Source organism: Heterodontus francisci, chromosome 13 (assembly GCF_036365525.1).
Source record: "Heterodontus francisci isolate sHetFra1 chromosome 13, sHetFra1.hap1, whole genome shotgun sequence".
Taxonomy (NCBI): domain Eukaryota; kingdom Metazoa; phylum Chordata; class Chondrichthyes; order Heterodontiformes; family Heterodontidae; genus Heterodontus; species Heterodontus francisci.
Genome location: NC_090383.1, coordinates 100,742,158 through 100,768,255, shown reverse-complemented (window position 1 = coordinate 100,768,255; position 26,098 = coordinate 100,742,158). Strand labels below are relative to the sequence as shown.

At 42.8% G+C, this 26,098-nt stretch overlaps 1 protein-coding gene across 5 annotated transcripts in view; it reads right to left on the bottom strand.

Moving 5' to 3' along the window:
• LOC137376137 (regulator of G-protein signaling 7) overlaps nt 1-26,098 on the bottom strand; it is a 477,275-nt gene that overhangs the window by 211,090 nt on the left and 240,087 nt on the right. For all 5 annotated transcript variants that reach the window (XM_068044150.1, XM_068044151.1, XM_068044152.1 and 2 more), the window contains one exon: nt 24,186-24,282. In XM_068044150.1, the coding sequence (XP_067900251.1) occupies nt 24,186-24,282 (97 nt within the window). The remainder of the gene's footprint in view (nt 1-24,185; nt 24,283-26,098) is intronic.

Here is a 26,098-nt window from a genome sequence, read left to right as displayed (position 1 = left end):
CTATGGAACATATCATTCAGCCTCGCCTTCTACCCAGCGTGTCCTGCAATGACAGGGAGTAATAATAATAGGAATCATGCTGACAACTTGCTCATCATATGGAAATGCTGCACAAACCTGAAAACTCAGTGGAATCAAGCTATTATTACTCTGTTATAACCGTTCATAATACTGAAGACTTCTTCCAGGTCATTTCTTAAACTTCTCAATTCAAACCGCTCAAGTCTTCCTTTATAACTGCTTGCTCACTCCTCCTCCTGGTCCTCCAGCCTCAATATCAAAATGAGCAGCACACCCACGTTGCCAGATGAAATTTGTGCAGAAGCAGAAATTGTCTCCTACCTCCAAAAAAAAATTAAGAGGCACTGCCTTCTATTTTGGGGGGTGCAGGAATGAAGATTTTTTTGGGTAAAACAATGCCACATGCAAAGTGGCATGAGAAGATGCATTTCAACACAATTTACATTCCTGCATCAGGTGTGAAAAACTAAGTGTAGCAGCAAACTTCATTTCGCAACCCCTGCTACTTGATCACTTATTAAGATGCTTTGTATTGTACAGCTAGGATTCCCTGGGATATAGCAAGTCATTTTAATCTGTATAATCTTATTAAGGATTATTATTTGATTGCAGCTTTGGTTTTTCAGTTTAATTGATTAAATTAAAGTCATGGTACAAAGCAATTTTCATTAATTTTACATCAATTCATTTTCAGTACTAGAAAGTCTTTCAATAAATTGAGTTTTAGAAATTGAGAATCATTGAAGTATTTTTCCTGTACCAGAACAGTTAAGATATTCAAATTCTGTTCACTGCTGCAGCCACACACAGAGGTCAGAGAATGTGATACTCAGGTTGATATTTAATGCCCTCTAAATTGAATTACCATCCCAGAAGCTGTTAAGTTAGCCCACATCTCAAAATCAAATTGAAGCAATATACTGAGACGCGTTAAGCCATTGTCTTCAGTGACTGTTAGAATATACTATATTGAACTGTATCCTTACAACGTGAATATGTAGCTCTAGTACAAACTGCATGTTACATTGCAGTGATCACATACGAGGTATTGATTTCCACTGATAACACACTAGTTGATGCAGCCATATAAAATCCTTTTGTTTGCATTTTTATTAAAGTGCTTCACCCATTTATTGTAAGCAAGGTAACAAACACATTGAAATAGCGCATAAAGGAATTTTATACTAATGTGCTAATCAGTACCCGAGGGAAAGAAAACCCTTAACAGTCACAATGTGCCTAACTCCCAGGCCATTAAATAGTCAGCTCAAGGCTGGAAAATTATAAAATAAAAACAGGATGTGCTGGAAATACTGAGCAGGTCTGGCAGCATCTGTGAAGAGAGAAACAGAGTTAACTTTTCAGGTCTGTGACCTGAACAGACCTGAAACGTTAACTCTGTTTCTCTTCACAGATGCTGCTAGACCTGCTCAGTATTTCCAGCAACTTCCTGTTTTTATTTCAGATTTCCAGCATCCGTAGTATTTCAATGTTATTTTGGCTGGAAAATTATACTTGCAAACTCTTCATGGTCAACTTCTGTTAAGGTGAAACTCAAAGCAACTTGGCACTTTGTGTTTCATCTTACATTTTCAACTCTTCAGTGCTTCTTTCTCTGCTTTCCCTTTGGGAAATTCATCAATCCCATGTTGCTAGAGTGGTTGAAGGAAAAATGTGTAAGAGCATCGGCATTGCTGCGCCGTAGCCCCATTTCCAATGCATCCTCTCATTGATGTGGCTCCTCTTTGGAAGCACAGGATCAGTGGATTAAGCCAGTGGTAACTGATTTTATGTAATAAAATAAAAGCAAAATACTGCAGATGCTGGAAATCTGAAATAAAAACAAGAAATGCTGGAAATACTCAGCAGGTCTGGCAGCATCTGTTTCAGGTCAGTGACCCTTCATCAGAACTGATCTTATGTAGCCTGTTGCATCTCCACTGCTCACTCGCCCATTCTCCCCATCCATACTAAAGGTGTATTTTATTTCCTTGTTAGGAATTAATCCTTTCTCTGAAATCCAAAACCATTTCGGATGAGAGACTGTTAACATAAGTCAGTTAAAAACACTTCTATTTGGCAAGTGAAAAGTAACTTTCAAATATTCTTTCCAGTTCTCACTATACCTAATATAGAGCTAGATTTTTTTCTTCTGGCAGACAGTAGTAAGTTTCCAAATAATTCAGCCCATTTTCCTATTTTTTTTTTCTACCGATGAATACCATAAATTAAATATTTAACTGTCTGCCCAGTTGGCTTCAGCATTCCACAGGCTATTTTGCTCTGCCATTGGCTCAAGATAGTTGGAGAAAATTCCATGTGAGTGGAATATGGGAGGCGACAGAGTTTAAAGTTTTAAACAAATCTCTTTCTGGCTTCACTGGTTGTTGCCAAAACACATAGTTTGCATCCTACCGTGCAGAGGTCAAGACCCTTAGGATAAAAAAAATCTGTATCTTGGCAGAGAGAAGGCCATTTCCCCACTGAATATATCTCTACTGGCATTAGTGAAAAAAGTGATTAAAATAAATAAGCTAACAGATTAATAGCAGGTTAGTAATTAGCTAATAGGCTGTAAGCTCTGGAGTTCCCTCTTTACAACTCTCTCCTCCTTTAAGTCGCTCCTTAAAACTCATCTTTTAGGCAAAGCTTCTGGCCACCTGTCCTAATATCTCTTTACGTGGTTTGGTGACCAATTTTGTCTGATTATACTCCTATGAAGCATCCTGGGAGGTTTTTGCTACATTAAAGATGCCATATCAATGCAAGATATTGTTGTTGTACATCCACTGGCTTATCCTGATTAAAATGACTATCCCTGCCCTGAGCCATGGCAGTAGCTTTAAACCAGAAGAGATAATAAAAAGAAAAAAATCTGAAAGTTGTTAGAATTCTGTGTTGAGTGAGTCAGATTCATGCAAAAGTGTATTGGTCTGTTTAATCATAGTTTGGAATGATTGGATCCTACTGTATTTGCCTTCGTAATCGTTTCCAGCAGTGCAATGACATGTTGCAATATGCAATTTAAGCACTCTTTTAATTTAAGGTTTAAACAAATTACTTTTATTAGAGAGGTCTTGAAGCAGAGCATGTAATATACATAATGCTATTATTCTACTGTGACATTAATGGCTGCTGATTAAGGTAGATTATGTAACTTTCCTTAGTTTAGTCATCATTCTACAAGTGAAGATATAGCGGAGAATTTAACCCCCAAAACCAAGTGGGATTGATTTAGGTGGGAAGTTAAGAAGCCAGAAATCTGAAACTGGACCCAACCCGCCTCAGACCCTCCCAATTCCAGTTTTAAGAGAGGCAGGACAAGGGGTGGGCGACCAATCTGCTCACAGGAGGAGGATTGGTCATTTAAATATTTTAATGAGGCTGTGTGCCTTCATTTTAATAGTGATTCTATTTTTAACCTCGGGGGGCCGGGTTTCCCCAGCCTCAGGATATGCTTCAGGTAAAAGGAGACAAGTAGGGCTGAATCCATGAGACTATGTGCCCCTACAGCACTGCTTGTGGGCCAGGAGGAGCAGCAGTATTTCCTCCAGACCCAACAAGCTTACCAGTAAACACCACTGCCCCCCAAACCCCACGATAGGCTGAATTTTCAGGGCCCTCCGAAGATGGGAATGGAGGCGGGGGGAGAACCCCAAAAATGCCAGCACTGGGTAGCATGTCAATTTCAAGGCACCAATCCCTGCGCTGGCAATGATCACCGGCGCAGGGGGGAGGCATGACGGGAATCCCCATCGCCTTGAATTGAGGCCAATTAGGACAGTTTAGAAGTTCATTTAGAGTTTGTAAGGGTTTGAACTTCTAATTTTTAAAGGGGCAGACAAGCTACCTGAGAATTCAGAAACTGACCAGCTGAAGGCAGGTGGTTTCAGAGTGGGAAGCCAGCCGTGGCTGCCCAAGGGCAACACCCTAGCTCCATATAAAGGTCATCAGGACAAAGGGGGACTTGGTAAGGGACTTTGGCATTGTGCAGGTGGCATGGAGAGTGGGCACAGCACCCGGGCTTCGAATGGGGTCGGCAACGCCTGGCAATGTTGGGGCAGAAGAACAGGGGGCAAGGCTGCCAAGGACAACCGGGGTGACCACCTACCCAGAATGAAGACTCCAACTGGCAATGGGGGCATAACTTGTCAGATTTTAAGACCCATGGCCTAGAATGGCAACATCTTTCACAGGAGGAGCAGAACCCTGGACATCAGGAGGAAAGAAGGGCAGGAAGGCAATGGAGGAAAAATCCTCAACAAAGGATCGGCTGCCAAAGATGGAGCAAGCTTGAGATGAAAGAGAGCCAGTGCCACAGGAGACTGCAACTCTCCAAGCAGATGATCACAGACACCTCTGCCCTCATCGGTTGAAGACCTCGCAGTAGAGCAATGGTCACCACATCCTGTCAGTGACCGTCAAAGACTTTGTGCACTTGAACTTCTTCACATCTGTCTTCTTCCAAGGATCAGCTGTGGACCTAAGGGACATCATAAAAATGGCCACACACCACTACATCTCGCTGGTCACTGATGCTCTCTTTGCCAGTGCTGGACAGAACATTCATTTAATGCCTGATATGGCCTCAGAGGGTCAGAGGGCATTGGGTTTTGCCTCCATCGCTGGATTCCCTTAGGTGCAGGGCATCATTGATTGCACTCATGTAACTATCAAGGCACCCAGTGACCGCCCAATCAGATTCATCAACAGGAAGGGCTTCCACTCCCTCAATGCCCAACCCGTCTGCAGCTACAACAAGAGCTTCCTCTATTTGTGTGCTCACACAGCTGCCATAACTCCTTCATCCTCTGCCAGTCCAGGCTGCCTCAGATCTTCACTCCAACTCCAAAGTGCATGGATGGATTCAGGGACACAAGGGAAATCCCTTGAAGAAATGGCTATTGATACCTCCACAGAAGCCCCAGGCAGAGGCACAGAGGCGATACAATCAATGCTACCTGTTCAGCAGAACAACCACTGAGCAGGCCATCGGACTTCTGAAAATGCCATTCTAGCGCCTGGACAGTCAGGTGGTGCCCTCCTATATCCTCCTGCAATAGTCTCTATCATTATGGTAGTCTGCTGCGCTCTTCATAACACTGCCCTCCAGAGAGATCTGACCTAGAGGATGATGAGCCCTGGAAGGAGAGAGTTATCAGGGAAGAAGCAGGAGGTAAGAGAGGAGGAGGAAGAGGGGGTGGAGGGAGATGATGTGCAAGAGAGGTGCCCCTGCTGCATGACAAAGTGGCCTCCTCCTGCCACCCTCCCTAAAGAGGACCTCCCTCCTGTCCTTCATGGTCTCCAGCATTGATCCAGGTTGGCATTGATGAAGCAAGGGGCAGCCCTGTCTCTAGTGCCAGGCCAGCGGCTCCCCTGTGACATCTCACTTCCCTCTGGTGCAGTGGAAGGCTTTGACACAAACCACAGATCTCCCCCTCAGGACAACCAGCAGTCTTCCATGGGGTATCTAAATGGGCCCAACAATTCATCTGACCTGCCTCCATTCCCACCCCCATTGGCTGTGTGGACAGGAAACCTGTCTCCATATCAATTAAGGGCTCAATCCTGTGAAGATCTGAACTTAAATCAGTTTCCCACTGGAGGTGGGTTTCTGTCCCAAAAACAGACTCAGCTCCTGATTCTCACCTCCGTGACAAAAACTCAGTCCGATCTGTCTGCTCCCACTCTCTCCCAACAGTCCTGTGATTGGAAACCCCTCCTCACAATAGGACCCCCCCCAACCTGGACCACCACCACCCACCCCCCGATCTCTACCGACCCCCCGACTACACCTGCTGTAAGCCCAGTTCAGCTGTGGCCTTGATCTGCAGGATGTCTTAAACAACAAGCAGCCTGCCTGTCACACAGACTGGCTGTGGGTAGGAAACCTCCAGAAAAAAGACATACTCAGATCATTAAAGATGCTATATAAATGCAAGTCTTTCGTTAAGCTGCAACTAACAATCTAAGTTTAAATACTTAACTGAATCTGGAGCTGGAAGGAACAATGTCTTGCCTCAGACACCTACAGGCCAAAAACACTCAAGACAAGTCCAAAACTATTTCAAAAGTTTCTCCCAAGGACAACTGGAGGCATTTGACACCTTCTGGCTGCTGTTCTCCAAAACAGAGGCTAAAAGCCTTGATCGCAGTGACCTGAAGTGTGGCTAAAGGCCTCTCAGGCCTGACAGTGTGCTCTGATTCCATTTGTTTGAATCTAGTTATAGAGCGCTACACAGACTAAATACATTAAAATACTGTTGCAGAAATAGAAATATGTGGAATTAAATACTGAGGCTTGTAAGTAATTCATGGAAAGAAAAGACTGGCATAATCAGTCCAACTGAGGCCTTGGTGGATTCTAACAATGGACATGAGTTCCCTACAAGGGTTTAAAACGCTCAGAAGAGGTAGAATAAATTCAGTGTGGATGACAAGTAGAGCTGCTGGCCAGGAATGACCTGACTGTCAATGAATATTCTCACAGGGGAGGTTGTCAGTTACTTGGGTTGAAACTTACACAAATAAGATCACAAAAATAACAACAGGGAACTGTAACAGACAACTGGGATAAAGCAATGAATTGCATATTGAAATAGAGTTAGAAATTAGACTAAAGCAATGTCCTAATTGTGAAATGGTGAATAGTAACTGTGCAATAACTTTGTTACCCAAAGCTGAAGTGAATTAAACAAAAGGTTAAAAGAACTCTAAAAGGAAGGGAACCAAATCATGGAATCACAGCACTGGAGGTTACCATTCAGTCCATCAAATATTTGCCACTGCTAGAGCTCTTCAATTAGCCCCTCTGGTTTAATCCCATTTCTTTGTCCCAGCTCTGTATTCTTAGACTCATCATTTCACAGCTAGGCCTCTGCTCTAGCTCAATTTCTAATTTCATTGCCCCAGGACATTGGGTCAGGGTCCACATGTATGTTGATAACACCCAGCTCTACTTCTCCAGCACTTCTCCCGATTCCTCCACTGCCTCTATGTAGTCAGTCTACTTGCCCAACCTCCAGTTCTGGATGAGACATAGTTTCCTTCAGTTAAATAGTGGTTAAGATCGATGCCATTCCCTTTGCTCCTGCTCCAGACTCCAAACTCTCGCCACAGATTCAATCCCACTCCCTGCACGCTGTCTTGCACTGAACTAGACTGTTTACAAATTCAATGTCATTATTTGACCCAGAACTGAGTTTCTGACCCCATATCCTCTCCAGCACAAAGGCCACTTACTTTCACCTCCATATCACCCATCCCCACCCCACCTCAGCTCATCTACTATCATGTCCCTCATTGATGCCTTTGCCACCTTCAGACTCAACCATTCCAATGCTCTCCTGGCTGGCCTCCCATCCTTAACCTGCCATAAACTTCAAATCATCCAAAGCTCTGTCGTCTATAACCTACCCTGACCGAATCCTGCTCACCCATCAGCCGTGCTCACTGATCTGGATTGGCTGCCAGTCGCTGAAAGCCTCAAATTGAAAATTCTCATCCTTGTATTCACATCTCTCCACGGCCTCGCCCTCCCTATCTCTGCAACTTTCTTCAGCCCTACAGCACACTAAGACCTCCGATTGTCTCCAACTCTAGCCTCCTTTGCAACCCCCGCGCCCTTTGATGTTGTGACTTCAGTTGTTTAGGTCCTAAGCCCTGGAACTGCCTCCATAAAGCTCTGTCTCTCCAGCTCCCTTTGCTACTGAAAGCAGCGGCTTTCAAAGGGAAAATGCTCCATTTGAACATAGCTGGTTGCTTTGGCTGCACAGAAGAGTTGTTGTGGAAGGTCAGAAAGAGAATGTGGGCAGAACTGTTCCCTTCAATTAAGTCACTCAAGATATTCTGTTGAAAGATGTGCAACAGAGGGGGATCCAAATATGGGACAGTGAGGAACCCATTCTGTGCTGCAATAGCAGAAGGTGACTGAATGAGTGACTGCTGTCTCCCACCTCCTTAGGCAGTGTGAGCTGATGAGAAAGAAATTATTAGACCTCAGGAAGAATGCCAAGGTTAGACTGCCACAGTTTAGCACCTTACCTTAAGTCTACGTCCATCAGATACATGCCACAAATAGAGGACACAAAGGTCATGTGTCCCAATTCATAATTTGCAATGTGCCTGTACCCATTCAGATTGAGATGGGTAGACACAAAATTCATGTCCCCACCTCATCTGAATGATTTCAGCACTCTGTCCGGGCCTCCAGTGCTGCTGCAGACCACATGGTACAGGCAGCCTGTTCTTTCTTAAAAGCAGACTGCCTCTTAAAGGGAAGCTGCACATCTCCTACTCACCACATTACAGATATTCCACCTCACCCTTGCACAGCAATGCTGCCCGCCTCACATCCACCGCTCACTGCTATTCAGCTGTGGCAGGCACATCACCCAATCATAGTACTACAAAACCACAAGCAAGGTGGCACAAAATAAAATGGAGCAGAGCAAAACGGGCGGGTGACAAGGACTCCTGCATCTCCTGAGCTCTACTGGGGAGATGGCTCTCAGCATCATGGGCCCGGCTGCAACGGGGCCCACAGCATCTGATATCACTGAGAATATTGAGGAAGATGGCACCTTGCTGCCTTATGCTCCTTTTCAATACCCAGCACACCCTCATCCTGATATCTGGCATGATGAGCAAGTCTTTGATGAGGCTTCCCACTCCACCCTCGCCCTTCCCTCACAACAACATTCTCTTTCTGACTTTGGGCTTTCAAACAGCCAATCACTATCGCCTGCCCAGCCCAAGGAGCTCCAGCAGGAAAGACAGCAAAATCATAGCAGTGATGAAGAGTACAATCACTTGATCTGACACTCAAAACCAACAGCTCAGATATTAGCATTGCACTTATCTTGGTGACAAGTATAGAGTTGGGATCAGCACATGGTGAATCACTGGGCATGAGCGGGCTGCAGCCAAGCCAGGGGTAAAGAATAGTGCGTTTACTAGATCACCGGAGAGCGAGCTGACAGACAAGTACTCCTGCAGAGGACTCAGATGAGGACCTCGATGGGACAGAATAGTGATTAGTCATGCACACTGAGATGCTGGATGCACTGGTTGGTCTGTCAAACAGCCTTCTGTCACCCTCAAGGAGCATGAAGGAGTCTGACTCCAACTAGGCAGAGGGCATGGCGCGGAGCTTGCCATTTCCACATCTCCCTGTCATCCTACAGGCCCACTGCTGTCCTCATACCTGTGGCGACCTTTATGTGGACAGGTCACCTATTCCTCTGCCATCAGCTTGAGGATGTGGCAACTGTCTCTGGCAAATATACCAAAACACCTCCAAAAACGCTCCAGAGTACTTTCAACAGGAAAAGTTCCAAAAATGTAACTTACCTGCAATCAGGAAGGCTGACACTTTACATAATGCTACTGCAAGGCCCATCTTGCTGCTTCACGCTTCTTTTTTCAGGAATGTACAACGTCGGCATTGCCAGGTCCTGCATTGCCCAAATTTGGAATCGTGCCATCACATCAACCCATTGGGCTGTGTGATGTGCTAATTCAACATGCTCAGGTGTACAAAGGGGTGCCCATATTAATGGAGAACACTGCACAGTGAAACCTGCTCCCAGGAAGCCAGCTAGGCCAACATACTACTCGATTCAATTTCGCGTCCATAGTATCTTCAGTATCAGCAAGAAAGCATGGAATTCACTGGCACAGACTTTTGTCTACACTTCCTTTTTAAAGTGTTTCAGCTTGAACTTTGTGGCTGGCACTTAAAATGCTTTATTGCCACTCATAGCTGTTGTGTATTGTGGCACTAAGTCAAAATTCCACCTGAAACTACTTGTAAACTGGTTAGTCATCATTTCACACAAATGTGATGTAGGCTGAGAGCCTGCGATGTCACTCCATGTTCCTCCAAGTGCTAAAAAGCTGAATATTTTGAACTGCTGGTGGGTGTGCTAACCCCCACATCCTGAATTGCAAAACAAGGTTGCCCTTTCCGATCATGGGAGTCAAGGCACTAGAGGATGTGTTCTAGTGAGAGATTGACAACTGGTGACAGCCCAATAGGCAAGTGTCATGTTTGACAAGCTGTTGACTTCAGCACTCTGCTATATGGATCAGAGTCATGGACCATCACATTAAGCAACTTGACTATGTCGCATCAGTCTCAACTATTTAAAATCCATATCAATGACTTGGATGAAGGGACTTAATGTATGGTAGCTAAATTGCTGACGCAAAATAGGAAAGTAAGCTGTCAAGAGGAGATAAAGAGTCTGCAAAAGGATATAGATAGGTTAAGTGAGTGAGCAAAAATGTAGCAGATGGAGTATAATGTGGGAAAATGTGACCTTGTCCACTTTGGCAGGAAGATTAGAATAGTAGTATATTATTTGAATGGAGAGAGACTGCAGAACTCTACAGTACAGAGGGATCTATCTGGGTGTCCTGGTGCATGAATCACAAAACGTTAGTATGCAGGTACAGAAGTGATTAGGAAGGCAAATGGAATGTTAACATTTATTGCAAGGGGAATAGAGTATAAAAGTAGGAAGGTGTTGCTACAGCTGTACAGGGCCTTAGTTAGACCGCATCTGGAGTACTGTGTACAGTTTTGGTCTCCTTACTTAAGAAAGGATATAATTGCATAACAAGTTGTTCAGAGAAGGTTCACTCGACTGATTCCTAGGATGAAGGGGTTATCTTATGAGGAAAGGTTGAGTAGGTTGGGCCTATACCAATTGGAGTTTAGAAGAATGAGAGGTGATCTTAAGAAACGTATAAGATCCTGAGGCGGCTTGACAGGGTGGATGCTGAGAGGATGTTTCCCCTTATGAGGGAGTCTAGAACTAGGGGTCACAGTTTAAAAATGAGGGGTCTCCCATTTAAGACAAGGATGAGGAGAAATGTTTTTCCTCAGCAGGTCATTAGTCTGTGGAATTCTCTTCCCCAGACAGCAGTGGAGGCTGGGTCATTGAATATATTCAAGGCTGATTTTTGATCGACGAGGGAGTCAAGGGTCATGGGGGGCAGACAGGAAAGTGGAGTTGAGGCCACAATCAGATCAGCTACGATCTTATCGAATGACAGAGCAGGCTCGAGGGGCCGAATGGGCTACTCCTGCTCCTAATTCTCGTGTTCTTGTGTCTTGTGGCATTAAGTGGCAGGAGATGGTGCCTAACAATGATGTCCTCAAGCACAGCAATGTAACTGAAATTGGGACCATGATCATAAAGGTTCAGTTGTGGTCTGTACAAATCATTTGTATGCTGATTATAGAATTTCCAAAACCATCTTCTACCACAAGTTATAGGGTGGGCAGATGAAGCGATGTAAAGACACACTTAATATCATTTGATATAAACCCCAACACCAGTGTTACGACCAGGTGAGAAAAGGGTCTAGGGGTTCCCTCTCAGCCTTTGCCTGGTTTAACCGTAACAGGGTTTAATTTTTAAAAACACCATGTTTTAGCTCCTCCTCAGTGAATTCTTGTTCACCTCTTTCCAATTGTAAAGCAAAGAAATCAATGAGACAGGTTTTCTTAGATTTAAATAAAAAAGATGGAAGTTTATTAATCTTAAACTCTAATTCGGGTAACGGCTACGAATACACGAGGCAACCACACTAGTCTGCATACGCGATAAACACACATGCAGATAGAGACAGAAAAAGTAGAAAAGAATAAAGGGGAAAAGTTTGAAGCTATGGATGGATTGTAGTTACAGTCCTTTGAGTTTGATGTCGAGTTAGTAAACGAGGGAGAGCGAGCCAGGAGAGAGGCTGTCTTGTTCCAGGTTCAATTACATTCTGCAGTCTCACTAAACTGTCCTGTGAGCACAATTCAAAACTCCAAGTTGGCCAGCGGGTTAGTCATGTGACTAAGATTTTTCAACAAACTCTTCTTCGCCTTTTGTGGATTCCAAACCTCTCAGGTTGGGGGCGGGGGGGGGCGGTGTTGTGCTGTCTCCCACCATGACAAGATGTGGATCACCATTGCCCAGCCCAATCTCTGTTAATTGAATCAATGAGCAATTCTTTTGTCTCTCCAAGCACTGTCTCTTAGTATGCAAATGTTCTTCCAGCCACTGCTGGTCTCTTCAAGCAAGTCATCTCTTCAGTCCAACAACAGTTTAAAATTGATGCTCATATGATCAAATTAATATGCCTCATTCTTGGCAGGTGGGGGTCTTCATGACACCTGGGAAAACACAGCCACTGACAAACTACTATGGCAACATATTTGCCAAGTCAATTTGAATGAATAGGAAGCTGCAAGATCTGGCTGCCAATTGTCTGGCAAACAAGGCAACTCACTGACTTCCATGGAAATGAAAATTGGGAGAGCGTCAGTCAACATTAACTGGGCTTCTGCCATCCCAGAATCCTGTGCTCCCCCTTCTTGCCCAGGAAACCATACCACGTTCGATGGTACACCCTAGCCCACCTCTGTGACTTACCTGAGTACCTGACTATCACCAGTTGGTCTCCATTCTGCCCAATCTACAAAGAATCAAACTACTGAACTGAAATATGTAGCTGGATGAAACAGATTAATAAGCATTGCACTAGTTTGCAATTTTGCCAAGCAACAGAGATTCTGGCCCCAATTTTAAAAGGGGTGAGTGGGGGTGGGGGGAGGTCAGGAATGGTGCATGCAAGTCCCAAAGCAGGCGGTACACCTGGAAAGTTTGGGAATAGAAGCCTGGTCTTAAAGGCAGAGCCATATTTAACTGAAAATTCCCAAAGACTCACCCAACACCTGGCCAGATTCACTATCGACTGGCCAGGGGTTGGGGCGAGGGAATTTGGTGGCATGGGTGCAGCCGTGAACCTGTAGGAAAGGATCTGGGGGTCAGTGAGAGGCAATCAAGTTTGGGGTGGGGGAAGGGGTTTCTAACACAGGAGGAGGGAAAGCCTTGCTGGGAAATGCAAAGACTATTTGAAGGGCCTCTGGGGAGCAAAACCTGTATTTTGTCACATTTTTCTTATATCACAATTAAGCTGTCAAATTATATCAAAAGCTAGAAACTTCATATTCATCAAAACTATTTACCAGTGATGGCTTCCTATTGGCTTAGCAGCAATGTACAAGTCATGGGGAATGCAGGACTGCCTTGAAACAGTTGTAAAAATGAACATGCAGAATCTGCAACCTGTGTGATATTTTGATTGGCCGTGATATTTACGGGGAGGTGCTTTTGGATCGAGGGGAAGGAGTTATGATGGGAAACCCGGAAGTACGTGCGTCCCAGGGGTACTACAGCTATTTACTGCAAGCCATCTTTTAACTTTTGTTCTGTCTGTTTCCTGCTGGACAGCCTCCCTGATTAACAGCCTGCCAGGTGGGAAAGACTTCAGCACAAGGCTGCAGCAGAGCAGCAGGTGTAAAGGGAGGGAGAGATCATGGGTTGGGAGGTCTCGTGGTGATGTGGGGGGAGGGGGGAGAGGAGAGATTATAGGGGAAAGAGAGTGTGGTTGGAGGGAGAGATCATGGAGGTGGGTAAAAGCACATTCAGTGGCAGATGGTGGTTGGGGGACTCTTGTGGTTGGGGAAAGGGCACATGTAGATGGGGGGAGATCATGGGGAAAGTCAGCAATCATGGAACTGGAAGCAGGCCAATGGGAACACTCCTGTTTCTCCAGACACACAAGCAATGCCATAAAGACTGTTACCATATGGATTTAGCCTTTCTCACCAGTTACCTGCTGAATTGAATAAAAAATAGAAAACTTGTTGAAATAGAGGCACACTGCCTCCTTAAAAGCTGTAACCGACCAAGTCATCTCCTGAGAGCAGACTGTTGTCCACCACTGTACCCTTCATCCTGCCTCCATTAAAATGTGAAGTGGGCAGATACCAGGTGGGTTCAAATTTAGATTGAAATTTTTAACTTCTCACCTGACCCAAATTCACCCAACTTTATGGTGTCAAAATTACCCGATTATCTTTGGAGAGTGCAGTGCTCAACTGTCCCATAAAAGTTCATATTGCAACATTGGAAAAAAAAACATAATGGAAGTTGCGCTCTTACAGGATGACATATCCCAAAATCAATGGTGAGATCCTGGCTTTTATTTAACTCAGAGAAATGTTTGAAGAGAACCAGGTTCACATGTGCAAAATGATTTCATTACTTTGACTATGTGTTTCGCTGATCTTCTGCTCCCCTTTCTATACGGTGCCAACAAATCATTCACTTTCATTTTCTTCATAGAGCTTAGTCATACCGGTCTGCATCTGATCGTAGTTGGCACTGTGAATCATGTGTGAAATTATTTCATCATCTCGCTTGTTGAGTTCTCTATGTCTGTTAACAATTCATAAGTAGAATTCAGTAATGATCCATCAAACATAATTAAGAATATCAATAACGATGGCAATTCTTTAGGAATCTCAAGGAGAAAGATAGGTTAATGATTCAGGTGTAGCCATTTACCAGGACGGAGTTGTGATAAAGCAAATTTACTTTTGGCATTAACCTAACTTTCTCTTTCAGATGGCAAATGCCATGTTGCAAATTTCCAGTATTTTCTGTTTTTATTTCTGATGTTCTACATTCGCAATTTGCTTTTTACCTTTTCTTTATGAATTCTGTTTTATCAATATATTGCACACCCTTTAAAATCCCTTTGCATGTTTCCTTAATCTTAATTTCATTATCATTCATTGAAACTGCAGAAATTTTGAAAAAATAATGACTTTCAGTCATCACTCCACTGCAGTCTGTCAATTTCTTAAGTACCTCTGTCTTTTGCACCTCTCCCACTTTCCAAAGCTTCTCAAAACATATCCCTTTTGATAATGTATTCAGTCACTCCCCATAAAGCCTCACCCCAATCAACTTATAATGATATGTTTTGTTATGGTAAAGGTATGCATAAGTGAGTATGCAGTTATGATGGCAATGGATGTTTGTTGGTGAGTAATGAGGCTGCAATTCAATGGAGGAGCTTGAACAATATATGAAAAACAAGAATGATAGCAAGTGGTTTATCAAAATTACCTGATTAAATTACTGCCGTATGTTTGCTTTATATAAGTTATTTTTTTTCTAATATGCATACCAACTCAATAAAATGAACGATGCTGAATTGCACAAACAGAAGCTGTGAGAAGCAGAGTCTGGAATCACCAGCTTTCTTTCTTACAAAAATGCAGCTCAAATTTCAGCTGACAGCTGGCAAGAGTTTCATTCAGGGCCTTACTAAAGCTCCTAGAATGTACAGGACAAAGGTAAGTAAGCCCCAATGGGATCAATTAATCTGCATAAAAGAAATCCATTGGGCTGGATTTTCAGAGCTGGCTGCCGATCTTGGCACCGAGTTCAAAAAATGGCAGCCCACCCGCGCGGGCCGCACAACCAAAGAGCCGCTGCGATCTTATTAGCGGTGGCTCATTTAAATGGCCGGGCGGCCCACCCCCTCCAATCACGTGGAGGGGGTGGGCTATCCGTCCCCAGCAATTGCGTCAGCTGCCTGTGTGCCTTTCCAGCATATTTAAATTTTTCAAGAAAGATCCCCCAAAATTAAATAAATAAATTTATTGTGCCCGTTTCCCACCCTCCCCCCACCAATAACAATGACAATAACTATTTGCCCTTTCCCCACCCCCAAAACAATTACCTTTTACATCTGACCTTCCCCCTGCAAACTGCACAGAGTATAAGCTTCAACCCTTTCCACCATTCCCTGCACCCATTACATATATTTGACCCCGTTCCCCCCACACCCCCCCATCCCGCACTGACAAACTTACCTCCTCCGCACTCCCCACCACTGTGGTGCCACATTTCCCCAGATGGGGATCTGAAGGCGCGGGAGTGCTGGCCGCCACACAGAACTCTAATTCAGGTACTGCCCCCGTCTTGCCTTTAAGGCCTAGTGGTCTAGTTCTCAAACTGTTTGACTTGTCACTTTTTTAAAAATTGTTGCTGATGTTCTGCACATGCAATTTAATATGTCCTTTTTTTATCATATCAGCTTTATTTTTAACAAATATTTTATTGTTATTTTCTATAACTTTTTCTGTTCCTGGAGTATTTATCAGTTTTGTACTCTGACCTTTGCTCCTATCCCTTCTGCTTCTTACCTTTGGGTTACTCTTACTTCCACTGGGACAGAAGGCGGGGAAGTCTTGCCCAAATTATAAACGATCAGTTAATGTACTTTTCATGGAGTTATTTAACAGAAAAATGTTGACCACAACAGTTACAGAACCAGTGCTGTGGGATTTTTACTACCGAAACAGTCTGAATAGGTAGAACCCCAATTCAACATTCATCTAAAGCATTGCACCTCCATTAATGCACGCCAGAGTATCCATCTAGTTTATATATCCAAGTTTTGGAATGGGGCTGAGAGCATGAACTTCCAACTCAAATTTGGGAATACAATCAACTGACATGTCAACGATTACCTGATGATACATTCAACTTGTCTCTCGAAGACCCACACATTTTTACTGTCATCTCCTATTTTTATCTCAATTAGACTGCCCGCATTCAGGGTCTCTTTCTAGAAATAAATTAAAAATATATAGGGTGCACTGAATAGCCTGGGGACAACAAATAGCGGAAAACTGAAAGAGGAGGTGCACTTGCTTATAAGGGGGCCCCTCTGTCAAACCAATCACAGCAGGGAAAGGCAGGATAGTGATTTTGTAGTTATACAGTAAATTAAGAAGCCCAGTTCATGCATTCATTTCGCAACTGTGGCTGCAGCTTTCGAGTCCCATTCGTGGCTGATATTGAGACTCTGCTAGTCACACATGAGATTAATTTCAGTGACTCTCAGCTTGATCTACCACCTCTACACTTCATGGTGAGAATCAAAAGGAAGGCAAGTAAAGCACTTCTTGAGCTGTAAAATCCAAAGAGTTAAAGAGATTAGGATAGCTATACTTATTACAACAAAATAAAATTAAAGTTAAAAAGATAGTCGAGTGAAAATAGGAAAACGAGAGTGGAAGGAATAACAGGATAACAGATTTTTATTTTTATGTAAAATGTTGGGCCAATTTGGTAGTTTTGGGTTCATATTAATGACATAAACCTATTCCTAATGTCTGAGTAGCTTTATCACTGGAATATTGGCATTCAATTCAACATCCAGTATGCTACCTGATAACAAACAAGAAGTCAGTCCAGTTCGACTGGAGTTGATGGTCTGAGGCTTACCATTATTTGAGAGCAATGTCTTACTGTCAATCAGATCAACATCCCTAAAGCTGTAGCCCAGGTGCATGTTGGGAGCTGTATATAGTAATACCTTCATACATCTCTAAAGCTGACAGTTATACCTCTGGGATCTTGTATAAGCTCAAGGCTGAGGCTTCTCAGATAGAATCAGGCATCCAACTGGAAATATTGTGATAGGCATTTTGAGTACAGAATAGTGACCCAAAAGACCTCCCAAATATATTTGGAGAGCTTTCTCTTCTTCATCTCTCCTTTTTTATTGGTAGATTTTGCTCCTGTTTGATTTGTTGCCCCCCTGTAATTAGGAATTCTTCCTTCGTAGTTTCTCTAGCCAGTTTCCTTGCATCAGGTTTGTGTATTCCCGATATCTTCATTTTGGATTTCATGTTGTTTTATGAATGAGCTTTGAGCCCATCAGGTGCACTCTGATGCAAAAACAATGTCTGTAAAAAGGTGCAACACAGAAGGTGTGATGGTGAGAAAAATATCAAAGTTATCAGAGACTCACACATAATATACAATACTTTTATAGATACACGAGTGAAAATCTTGGCTATAAAATTCAATGATCCATGAAAAAGGGCGTGGCCATCGTAATACTGAATTAACCTGTGCCTGTTACTTGCGATGCAGGCAGCATGCAAACTTTGTAGCTTGCAGCCAGTGCTAAGCGTGCTGTTTAGTGTCTGCACACCTGAGCAGCGACCACCCAAAATGGCGAGAGGCCAGCACAAGTTCGAGCTAGCTTGCAGTATCTTAAAGCCAGTCTGCATCTCTTAATAAAGAGGTGCATTTTCACTGCCGCAGGTGCTAGAAGTCTTTCTAAAAATGATTTTGATGTGGGAAAGACACAAGAATGGCACAACATTGCAGACAGCAGGCTCCAAGATTTTCCACACTGCAATGGAGGCCTTTGGGCAAGAAGTGGAGAGGAGAAGAGATGTCAGTAATCCACAGGGGGCCAGGAGGCCATCCAGACAAACTTTGCAAAGGCGGTGGGAGCAGGTAGCCATAATGATCAATACCAAGAGTCCAAATACCAAAGGACTTGCGTGTAGTCCCGCAAGAAGTTCAATGATCTCATATGAGGGGTCAAGGTCAGTGACTAAATCGTCAAATGCCAAATCGTATCAACTGCACCACAAGCCTCACACACTGCTCAATGCAGCACACCATCATCACTCAGCTACCAACAAACTCTATCAATCGTGACTCTGTTACGACCAACTGATCCAGTCAAAGCCCCCAATCAAAATATACGAGTCTGGATTGTGGTGGGAGAAACGCACTGTTAATTCAATCCCGTCACTCCACTGATCGCCTAACACATCATTTAAAACTTTCCAAATTAAAGAAAGACCCAGCAAAATTGTACCATCTGTTAACCCCCGAATGAGGCTAACCAAACCAGGTGTCTTTAAATCAACAAATTAACTCTTTAATTAGAAGAACTAAATTCTTAAACACTATGAAGAAATAAACAACATTTAAAACAGAAAAAAATAGAGTCCTTGCAAATTTACAGTCCAATATTGCTTGATGTCCTCACAGACGTCCGATGGGGAAAAAAGGTTCTGCCACAGTAGGTGATGCTTCCTTCTTCTGCGATAAAATTCAACATTAACAACTTGCGAATACTTTCAATAGAATGAATCTGACTTTAGAGTTTTTGAGGGATAAAAGATTGTCAGTCTAACTTCCTTCATTCAGTTCAAATTATCAGAGATCTCTGTTTTTGGCTTGACCTTTTTAGAATTTTGAGAGATAATAATTAAAACAGACTAAAATTCTATTCCTTCAGTTTAAATGGCTGAGAGCTCTTTTTTCAGGTGCTAAACACCACAGCTGTCTGTCTGTGCCCTGTGCTCTGTTAGAACAAATTGCCTTCCACTAAAAAGCCTGTTCAAAATTGAACTGTAACAAATGTATCGCTTGGTACACTTTCCCAGTGGCTGTATCTATGGTAATGAGAACACACCCTTTGAATCGCAGTCTCCAAATGGCTGTATCCAAGGCAACGAAAATGCACCTTCCTATAAATCCTGAGGCCTGCTAGTTCTTAAAGCAATACCGATCCTTTGCAAGCCTTAAAGGCAAACCGCATATTCCATGAGAAAAAAAACTATACAACCATGACAACTCATACCTAACACTCATTGCTTCACCTCATCCTCACATACTTAGTACTGCTGCAAACCTCACACTCACATCTCACAGCTTGCACAGACTGCCAGCTATTCAACCATGACAGCCACACCACCCACTGCACCACATTCACTGCCACAATTCCCTTTCTCTCTCAGGACAAGGTGGCACATAACTGGAAGCATCAGCACCTAGCTGGTGGGGGACAGGTATGGCTTACCCATATTGAGGAGACAGTGCTCACCAACATTGCAGCGACATGACTGAGGTCCTGCCAGTGGCAGGACTGAAACCATCCAAGACTACGGTATCCTTGTATCTAATCCTCCTTCTCCCATCCCACTTCCCCTTCATCCCAAAATCTCTTCTGATTTACAAGCTGCAGATGATGGAAGTACGCACCTCTTGCTTTCCCCTCTCCTCTCACCACAACCCCACCCTCGTGCCTTTCTCCTTTCAGATACCCAAGAACTGCAACCTGGTAGAACAGGAAGAGGTGTAAAAGCAGAAAGACCTTGATGAAGAAAGAACACCATCACTTACTCTCACACTTGCAGCCACCAGCTCAGACACTGACACTGCTCGTAGTTTAAAGAATGTTTAAGATGGCGGATGGGGTCCCAATTAGCTGGGCAGCTTTGTCCTGAATATTGTTGAGTTTCTTGAGTACTATTGGAGGGGCACCCATCCAGGCAAGTAGAGAGTATTCCATCACACTCCAAACTTGTGACGTAGGTGATAGACAGACTCTGGGGAATTAGGAGGTAAGACATTCACCAGAGAATATCCAGCCTCTGGCCTGCTCTTGTAGCCACAGTATTAATGTAGCTGGTCCAGTTAAGTTTCCAGTTAATGGTGCCCCCAAGGATGTTAGCAGTAGGAGATTTGGTGATGGTAATGCCGTTGAATGTCAAGGGGAAGTGGTTAGATTCTCTCTTGTTGGAGATGGTTATTGCCTGGCACTTGTGTGGCACGAATGTTACTTGCCACCTATCAGCCCAGGCATAAATGTTGTCCAGGTCTTGCCGCATGTAGGCATTGACTGCTTCAGCATCTGAGGAGTTGCAAATGGAACTGAACATTGTGCAAGCATCAGCGAACATCCCCACTTATGATGGAGGGAAGGTCATTGATGAAGCAGCTGAAGATGGTTGAGCCTAGGTCACTGCCCTAAGGAATGCCTGCAGCCATGTCCTGAGGCTGAGATGATTGTCCTCAAACAACCACAACTATCTTCCTTTGTGCTAGGTATGACTCCAGCAAGTGAAAACTTTTCCACCAATTCCCATTGTCTATTTTTGCTAGAGCCACACTCTGTCCAATGCTGCCTTTTTTTTCTTTTCTTTTTCTGTACCTGTCCTGGGAGTGTTTGATGGGACAGTGTGGAGGGAGCTTTACTCTGTATATAACTCCGTGCTGTACCTGTCCTGGGAGTGTTTGATGGGGACAGTGTACCAATGCTGCCTTGATATCAATGCCAGCGGCGATGGGAAGAGGCCTTTAATTGGCTGATAATAGGCCTCTTAAAGGCGTCAATTGGCCTGGGCGAGAAGGCAATGGGCCGTCAGCCCTCCCGTCACAATTCAATGAGCCCCCCTGCCTCCTCACTCATCTCCGGAGGGCCCATTAAATTCTGTCAATAATGTCCTTGATTCTAGGAGTCAGGCAATGTTAGTGCTCCTCCTGATGACTGAGCCTACATACGAACATGGCTGATCTGATTGTAACCTCGACTCCACATTCCTGCCTATCCCCGATAACCTTTCACCGCCTTGCTTATCAAGAATCTATCTAACTCTGCCTTAAAAATATTTAAAGTCTCTGCTTCTGCTGCCTTTTGAGGAAGAGAGTTCTAAAGACTCACGACACTCTGAGAGAAAAAATTTCTCTTCATCTCTGTCTTAAATGGGTAACCCCTTATTTTTAAACAGTGACCCCTAGCTCTAGATTCTCCCACAAAGGGAAACATCCTTTCCACATCCACCCTGTCAAGATCTTGCAGCATTTTATATGTTTCAATGAAGTCGCCTCTTACTCTCCTAAACTCCAGTAAATACAAGCCTAACCTGTCCAACGTTTTCTCATAAGACAACCCACCCATTCCAGGTATTAGTCTAGTAAACCTTCTCTGAACTGCTTCCAATGCATTTACATCCTTCCTTAAATAAGGAGACCAACAATGTACACAGTACTCCAGATGTGGTCTCACCAATGCCCTGTATAGCTTAGGCATAACCTCCCTACTTTTGTATTCAATTCCCCTCACAATAAACAATAACATTCTATTAGCTTTCCTAATTACTTGCTGTACCTGCATACTAACCTTTTGCGATTCATGCACTAGCCTCACCTTTATGAAGCTGATCTTCAATGGTGGGGAGTGGGAGTCAATGAACTGAATTATGTTTGGTTTTGGTTTACTACTTTTATAATTTTCTGTGTATTGCAAGAAGTCACAAAGTTATATGAAAACTTTAGTTAGAAGTTAGTCATAGCAATGTTTATGTTGAATCAGTGGAATTTTTCATTATGGTTGATGCTGCAGAATCATCAAAGTAGTCTTATCTAAACATTTCTTATACTTAAATCTTTCGATTTTTTTGTGCTCTTTCTTTGATTTATAAATGATGTTATTTATCTCACTATAAAACAAAAATCAAAGATTTTATTCGGGGTTTGGTGAATATTAGACACTTAACTAAGGTAAATGCAATAACATTTACAGGTATTGTGATCACATGCCTTGTGATAAAGCATCACATGAGCAGCATCATGTGATCAAATGTCATGTGATCAAATTTCCAAGAATAGTTAAACCAGAGTTCCCAATCCTAGCCCCCAATGGTGGAGCAAAGGAAATCAGGGTTACACAAGAGGCCAGAATTGGTGGAGTGCAGAGATCTCAGATGGTTGTAGGACTGAACAAGGTTACAGAGATAGCTCAGTATACTCTGTGATATGCAAAACTAAAGGTTAACAACAGAACAAACAGTAAAGCACCAACAAATGATTCAAAGTGTACGTTGTACTGTGTTGGTAAATTTTCTGATTAACTCTTCCCTAACTCACACTCTTGGGTTGTTTGTTTAGTCCTGTGGGACCTTAAATGTTTTGTGTTTTAATTTGGCATATCACACATCGTAATTAATATTTTCAAACTACAAGATCATCAAAATCAATTTGAGCCATAGCACAAACCAGATTTTCAAAGTACTCAAAAACATTTTATGAATGATTCTGAGAGTGGCAGATCCACAACACGTATAGCAAATTGTCTTACCTTTGTGGTTCATTCTTAGTTACAATGAATTATGCTTAAAATTAACATCTTTCATTTTGTTCCATCCATTTGTTAACTTACAAAAAATATTTGTGTTTAAAGTTTCCAAATGAGAGGTAAGTGTTATTGGTCTTTTCTTAAGTTGCTGGATTTCTTCAAATGCAGGGAATCATAGGCTGTACCCAATGCTATGAACACCCAGGAATGCAGTAATGCAACTAGGGCTTCCATTCCTTCATCTGTGATTTCAAGCAGAGAACCATGCAGGTTTGTGCCTGGTTTCCTGGTAGTAATGATGATGCTTTTATCCTGTACCACTTCCCAATCCCATGGCATCTCAGGCTGGCTACTTGGGGACAATCATCTGGCTCATGTTTCCCATCAGAAATCCAGAAGCTGAGGAGAGCTACAATCAGAGCCATGCCTCCACCAGAACTCTGAATGTTGTGAAATCTCAATAATCTGCCCAAAGGTTCTGCACTCTAGATAGCTCAAGAGGCTTCTTTCAACACAGCCCCGAGCGAGTCACAAGATTTATTGTTGTCTGTTGCATGCTGCACAACTTTTCCATGCAAAATAGGGCAAACCTCGCATTTGCAAGAGGAGGAATAGCAAGGAGGCCAGGAAGTGGAGGGTCCAGAGGAAGAGTAAGACTCAGCAGTACTGCCAACTACCAGAGCACTGAGGCAGCAAATAACTGATGTGTTTCACTTCAACAATACCTTCCCTCCCCAACAGTCGCTCCTAACATCACCCTTACACCCACCATAAATGCCCTCAAACAGTACATTTTCATGGGTGTCACTTACATTACCAGGAATATACAACCAACAGCAATCCAAAAATAGTTCACAATATCCAGATTATTCTTCATTTTCGATTTGACAATTGCTTATACTGAACATGGAAAACTAAAAATGATCCTTCTGCAAACCCCTGGTGACTGTCTGCTGTTTTCCTCTGCCTATTCTTGTACTCTTGGGGCTCGGTTAGCTCGGTTGGCTAGTGTGTGATGCAAAAATATGCTGACAGTGCTGGTTCAATCCCTGTACTGGCTGTGGTAGTTCATGGAGGCCTGCCTCCTCGCCTTGCCCCATGCTTGTGGAGTGGTGATCCTCAAGCTATACATCACCAACTGTCTCTCTCAAATGGGAGAGATGCCTATGGTCCTTTGGAGCTATGGCAGCAACAACGTTCTTGAACTCTTGCAAGGTGATTTCCCAGTGGTTATAGCAAGGGAGTTGGAACGTTGCTAATCATGCACAGAGGGCACTGAGATGACCTCAAGGAGTTCAAATTTATGTGAATCTTAGCAACTGCCTTCTGGAAGCTCATGTAGACAACATCCATAGGCACCTCACTATCTACCATGCAAGTGACCTCTTCAAAAAATTCAACTAGGTTAGTCAGACATGACACACCCGTCCTAAATCCATGCTCTCTTTGATTAGCTTGTATTTGTCCAGGTGCTCAGCTACTCTGTCTCTGACAATAGATTCCAGTAACTTCTCCATAACTGATGTTAAACTGGCATTACTGTTTCTTACCACGTAAAATTAGTATCTTACCAGAAAACACACTAGGGATCTTTGACAAAAAGCTTTTGACTGTGCGGATAGGAATCCCATTTTTCTCCTCTTGCATTCGTGCTATAACATCTTCCATCTGAAACAAGATGAGAGAAAATGTTTCATGTGTTAATTTTGCACTCCATACCTTTAAAAGTACTTTATTAAAAAGAGACTGAGGCTTAAATATTCTGTTCTTTGTAGGGACTAAAAGTGCAATTTTTAAAATTTAATTTAGGGAAATGCCTTTTCACCTCTACACAATTTAACTGTACATTAATTGGTTTCATTTTCTAAAGAAGTATTAGCATAAACCATGACTTTGTAAAGAAAACAATCATTTATTACAGACTAGAGAAAAAAAAATCAGCATTACAATGAAACAACATCTTCATGCCTAATTTAGAATTGCTTTAACAATTTAAACAAAAACTTCTGACTCCCCAAATCATATATCATTTTGGAAAAGATCCATCTCAGACTATTTACTTTTATATTGATTTACTCAGACGTGTCGAGGCTCTTTAATATCTTTATGGGCATGGATCGTGATGGAGCCCATGGTTTTCTCTCTTGGTGAGATCTGCAATTCTAGAAGCAAACTGTAAGCCTGCATTCAGGTAGGAAGTGAACTGTAAGGAAGAACCCATTGAGACCCAGGACTTTTAGGGTCCTCTATTTATTGGTATTAATACCTCTGAGCTGGATGCTTGCCAACAATGGGCTTCTTCAAGTACAACCTCAGGATTGATTGATACTCCATTTGTTTTCTTTCTGCATCTTTAATGTAGTCCAGTTAGGTAGGTCTTCAGCCAGTCTGGAGCCAGGTTTTGCAAGTTGCTATGGTGATCTGTCCTTCCTTTGGTGTCTTTAACAATGGGTAATGCGACGGCCCTTTTTCGTTCAGCCTGTCTAGAGCCCATTTTGTTCTTTTATATAAATGTTTTGTTTATCTTATGGATTTTTACTACATTTTGAACCTTTATTCTACACTACACTCCAAGTCGAATAACCTGCTTACATTATCCCTATTTCTCAACATTTTAAAAACCTGAATTATATCTCCTGTCAATTTCTTTACCCCAATGATTCCAAGTTCAATTTCATTCTTTGGCTCTTTCTTGACTAGGAGCTCTAAGTTTCACAATCATCATATTGCTTCATTAACTCTATTCAATACATCAATGTAATTTTAAAGATAAGCCAACCACAATGGTACTAAAATTGGAAATATCTATCATACGATTAGACTAAATATTTTAAACCTAAAGACAAATATACCAGAACATAAGAAAGGATAGGTTGAGAAAATGTCATTTGGCCTATTCCTTTCACAATATGCTTTATCATAGATTTCCTCTCCTGCAGAAAGGTTTACACAAAAGTTTCTTACTGCTCCCCAAGGCAATCAACCAAACCTTGAGAAGAGTTATGTAATATCAGCTGGAAAGTATGGTCAGCAATAGCTTAAAATAATTTCAACAGAAGCATTAACCTCTTAAATGTGTGTTGAGGTTGGGGCACCGTTCCATGGACAATTCTAATCAAAATTTTCAATGATAACAAAACTGAAACGCCTTTTTCATTGCAACAACCAGAGCATTTACTACAAATGGCCAGTATGATGGAGATTCAATGCAAACCATTTGTGGCTGTTACAGGAATTAAGCCTACCCTCAAAATCTCTGAAACAATGAAAATGTTTCCTTAATGTTATTTGGCAATATTAATATTATCCTGTGGAGAGAGAAGCAGAGTTAATGTTTCAGGTCTGTGACCTTTCATCAGATGTTCCAATGAAAGGTCACAGACCTGAAATGTTAAATTTGCTTCTCTCTCCACAGATGCTGCCAGACCTGCTGAGTATTTCCAGCACTTTCTGTTTTTTTTCCAGATTTCCAGCATCTGCAGTA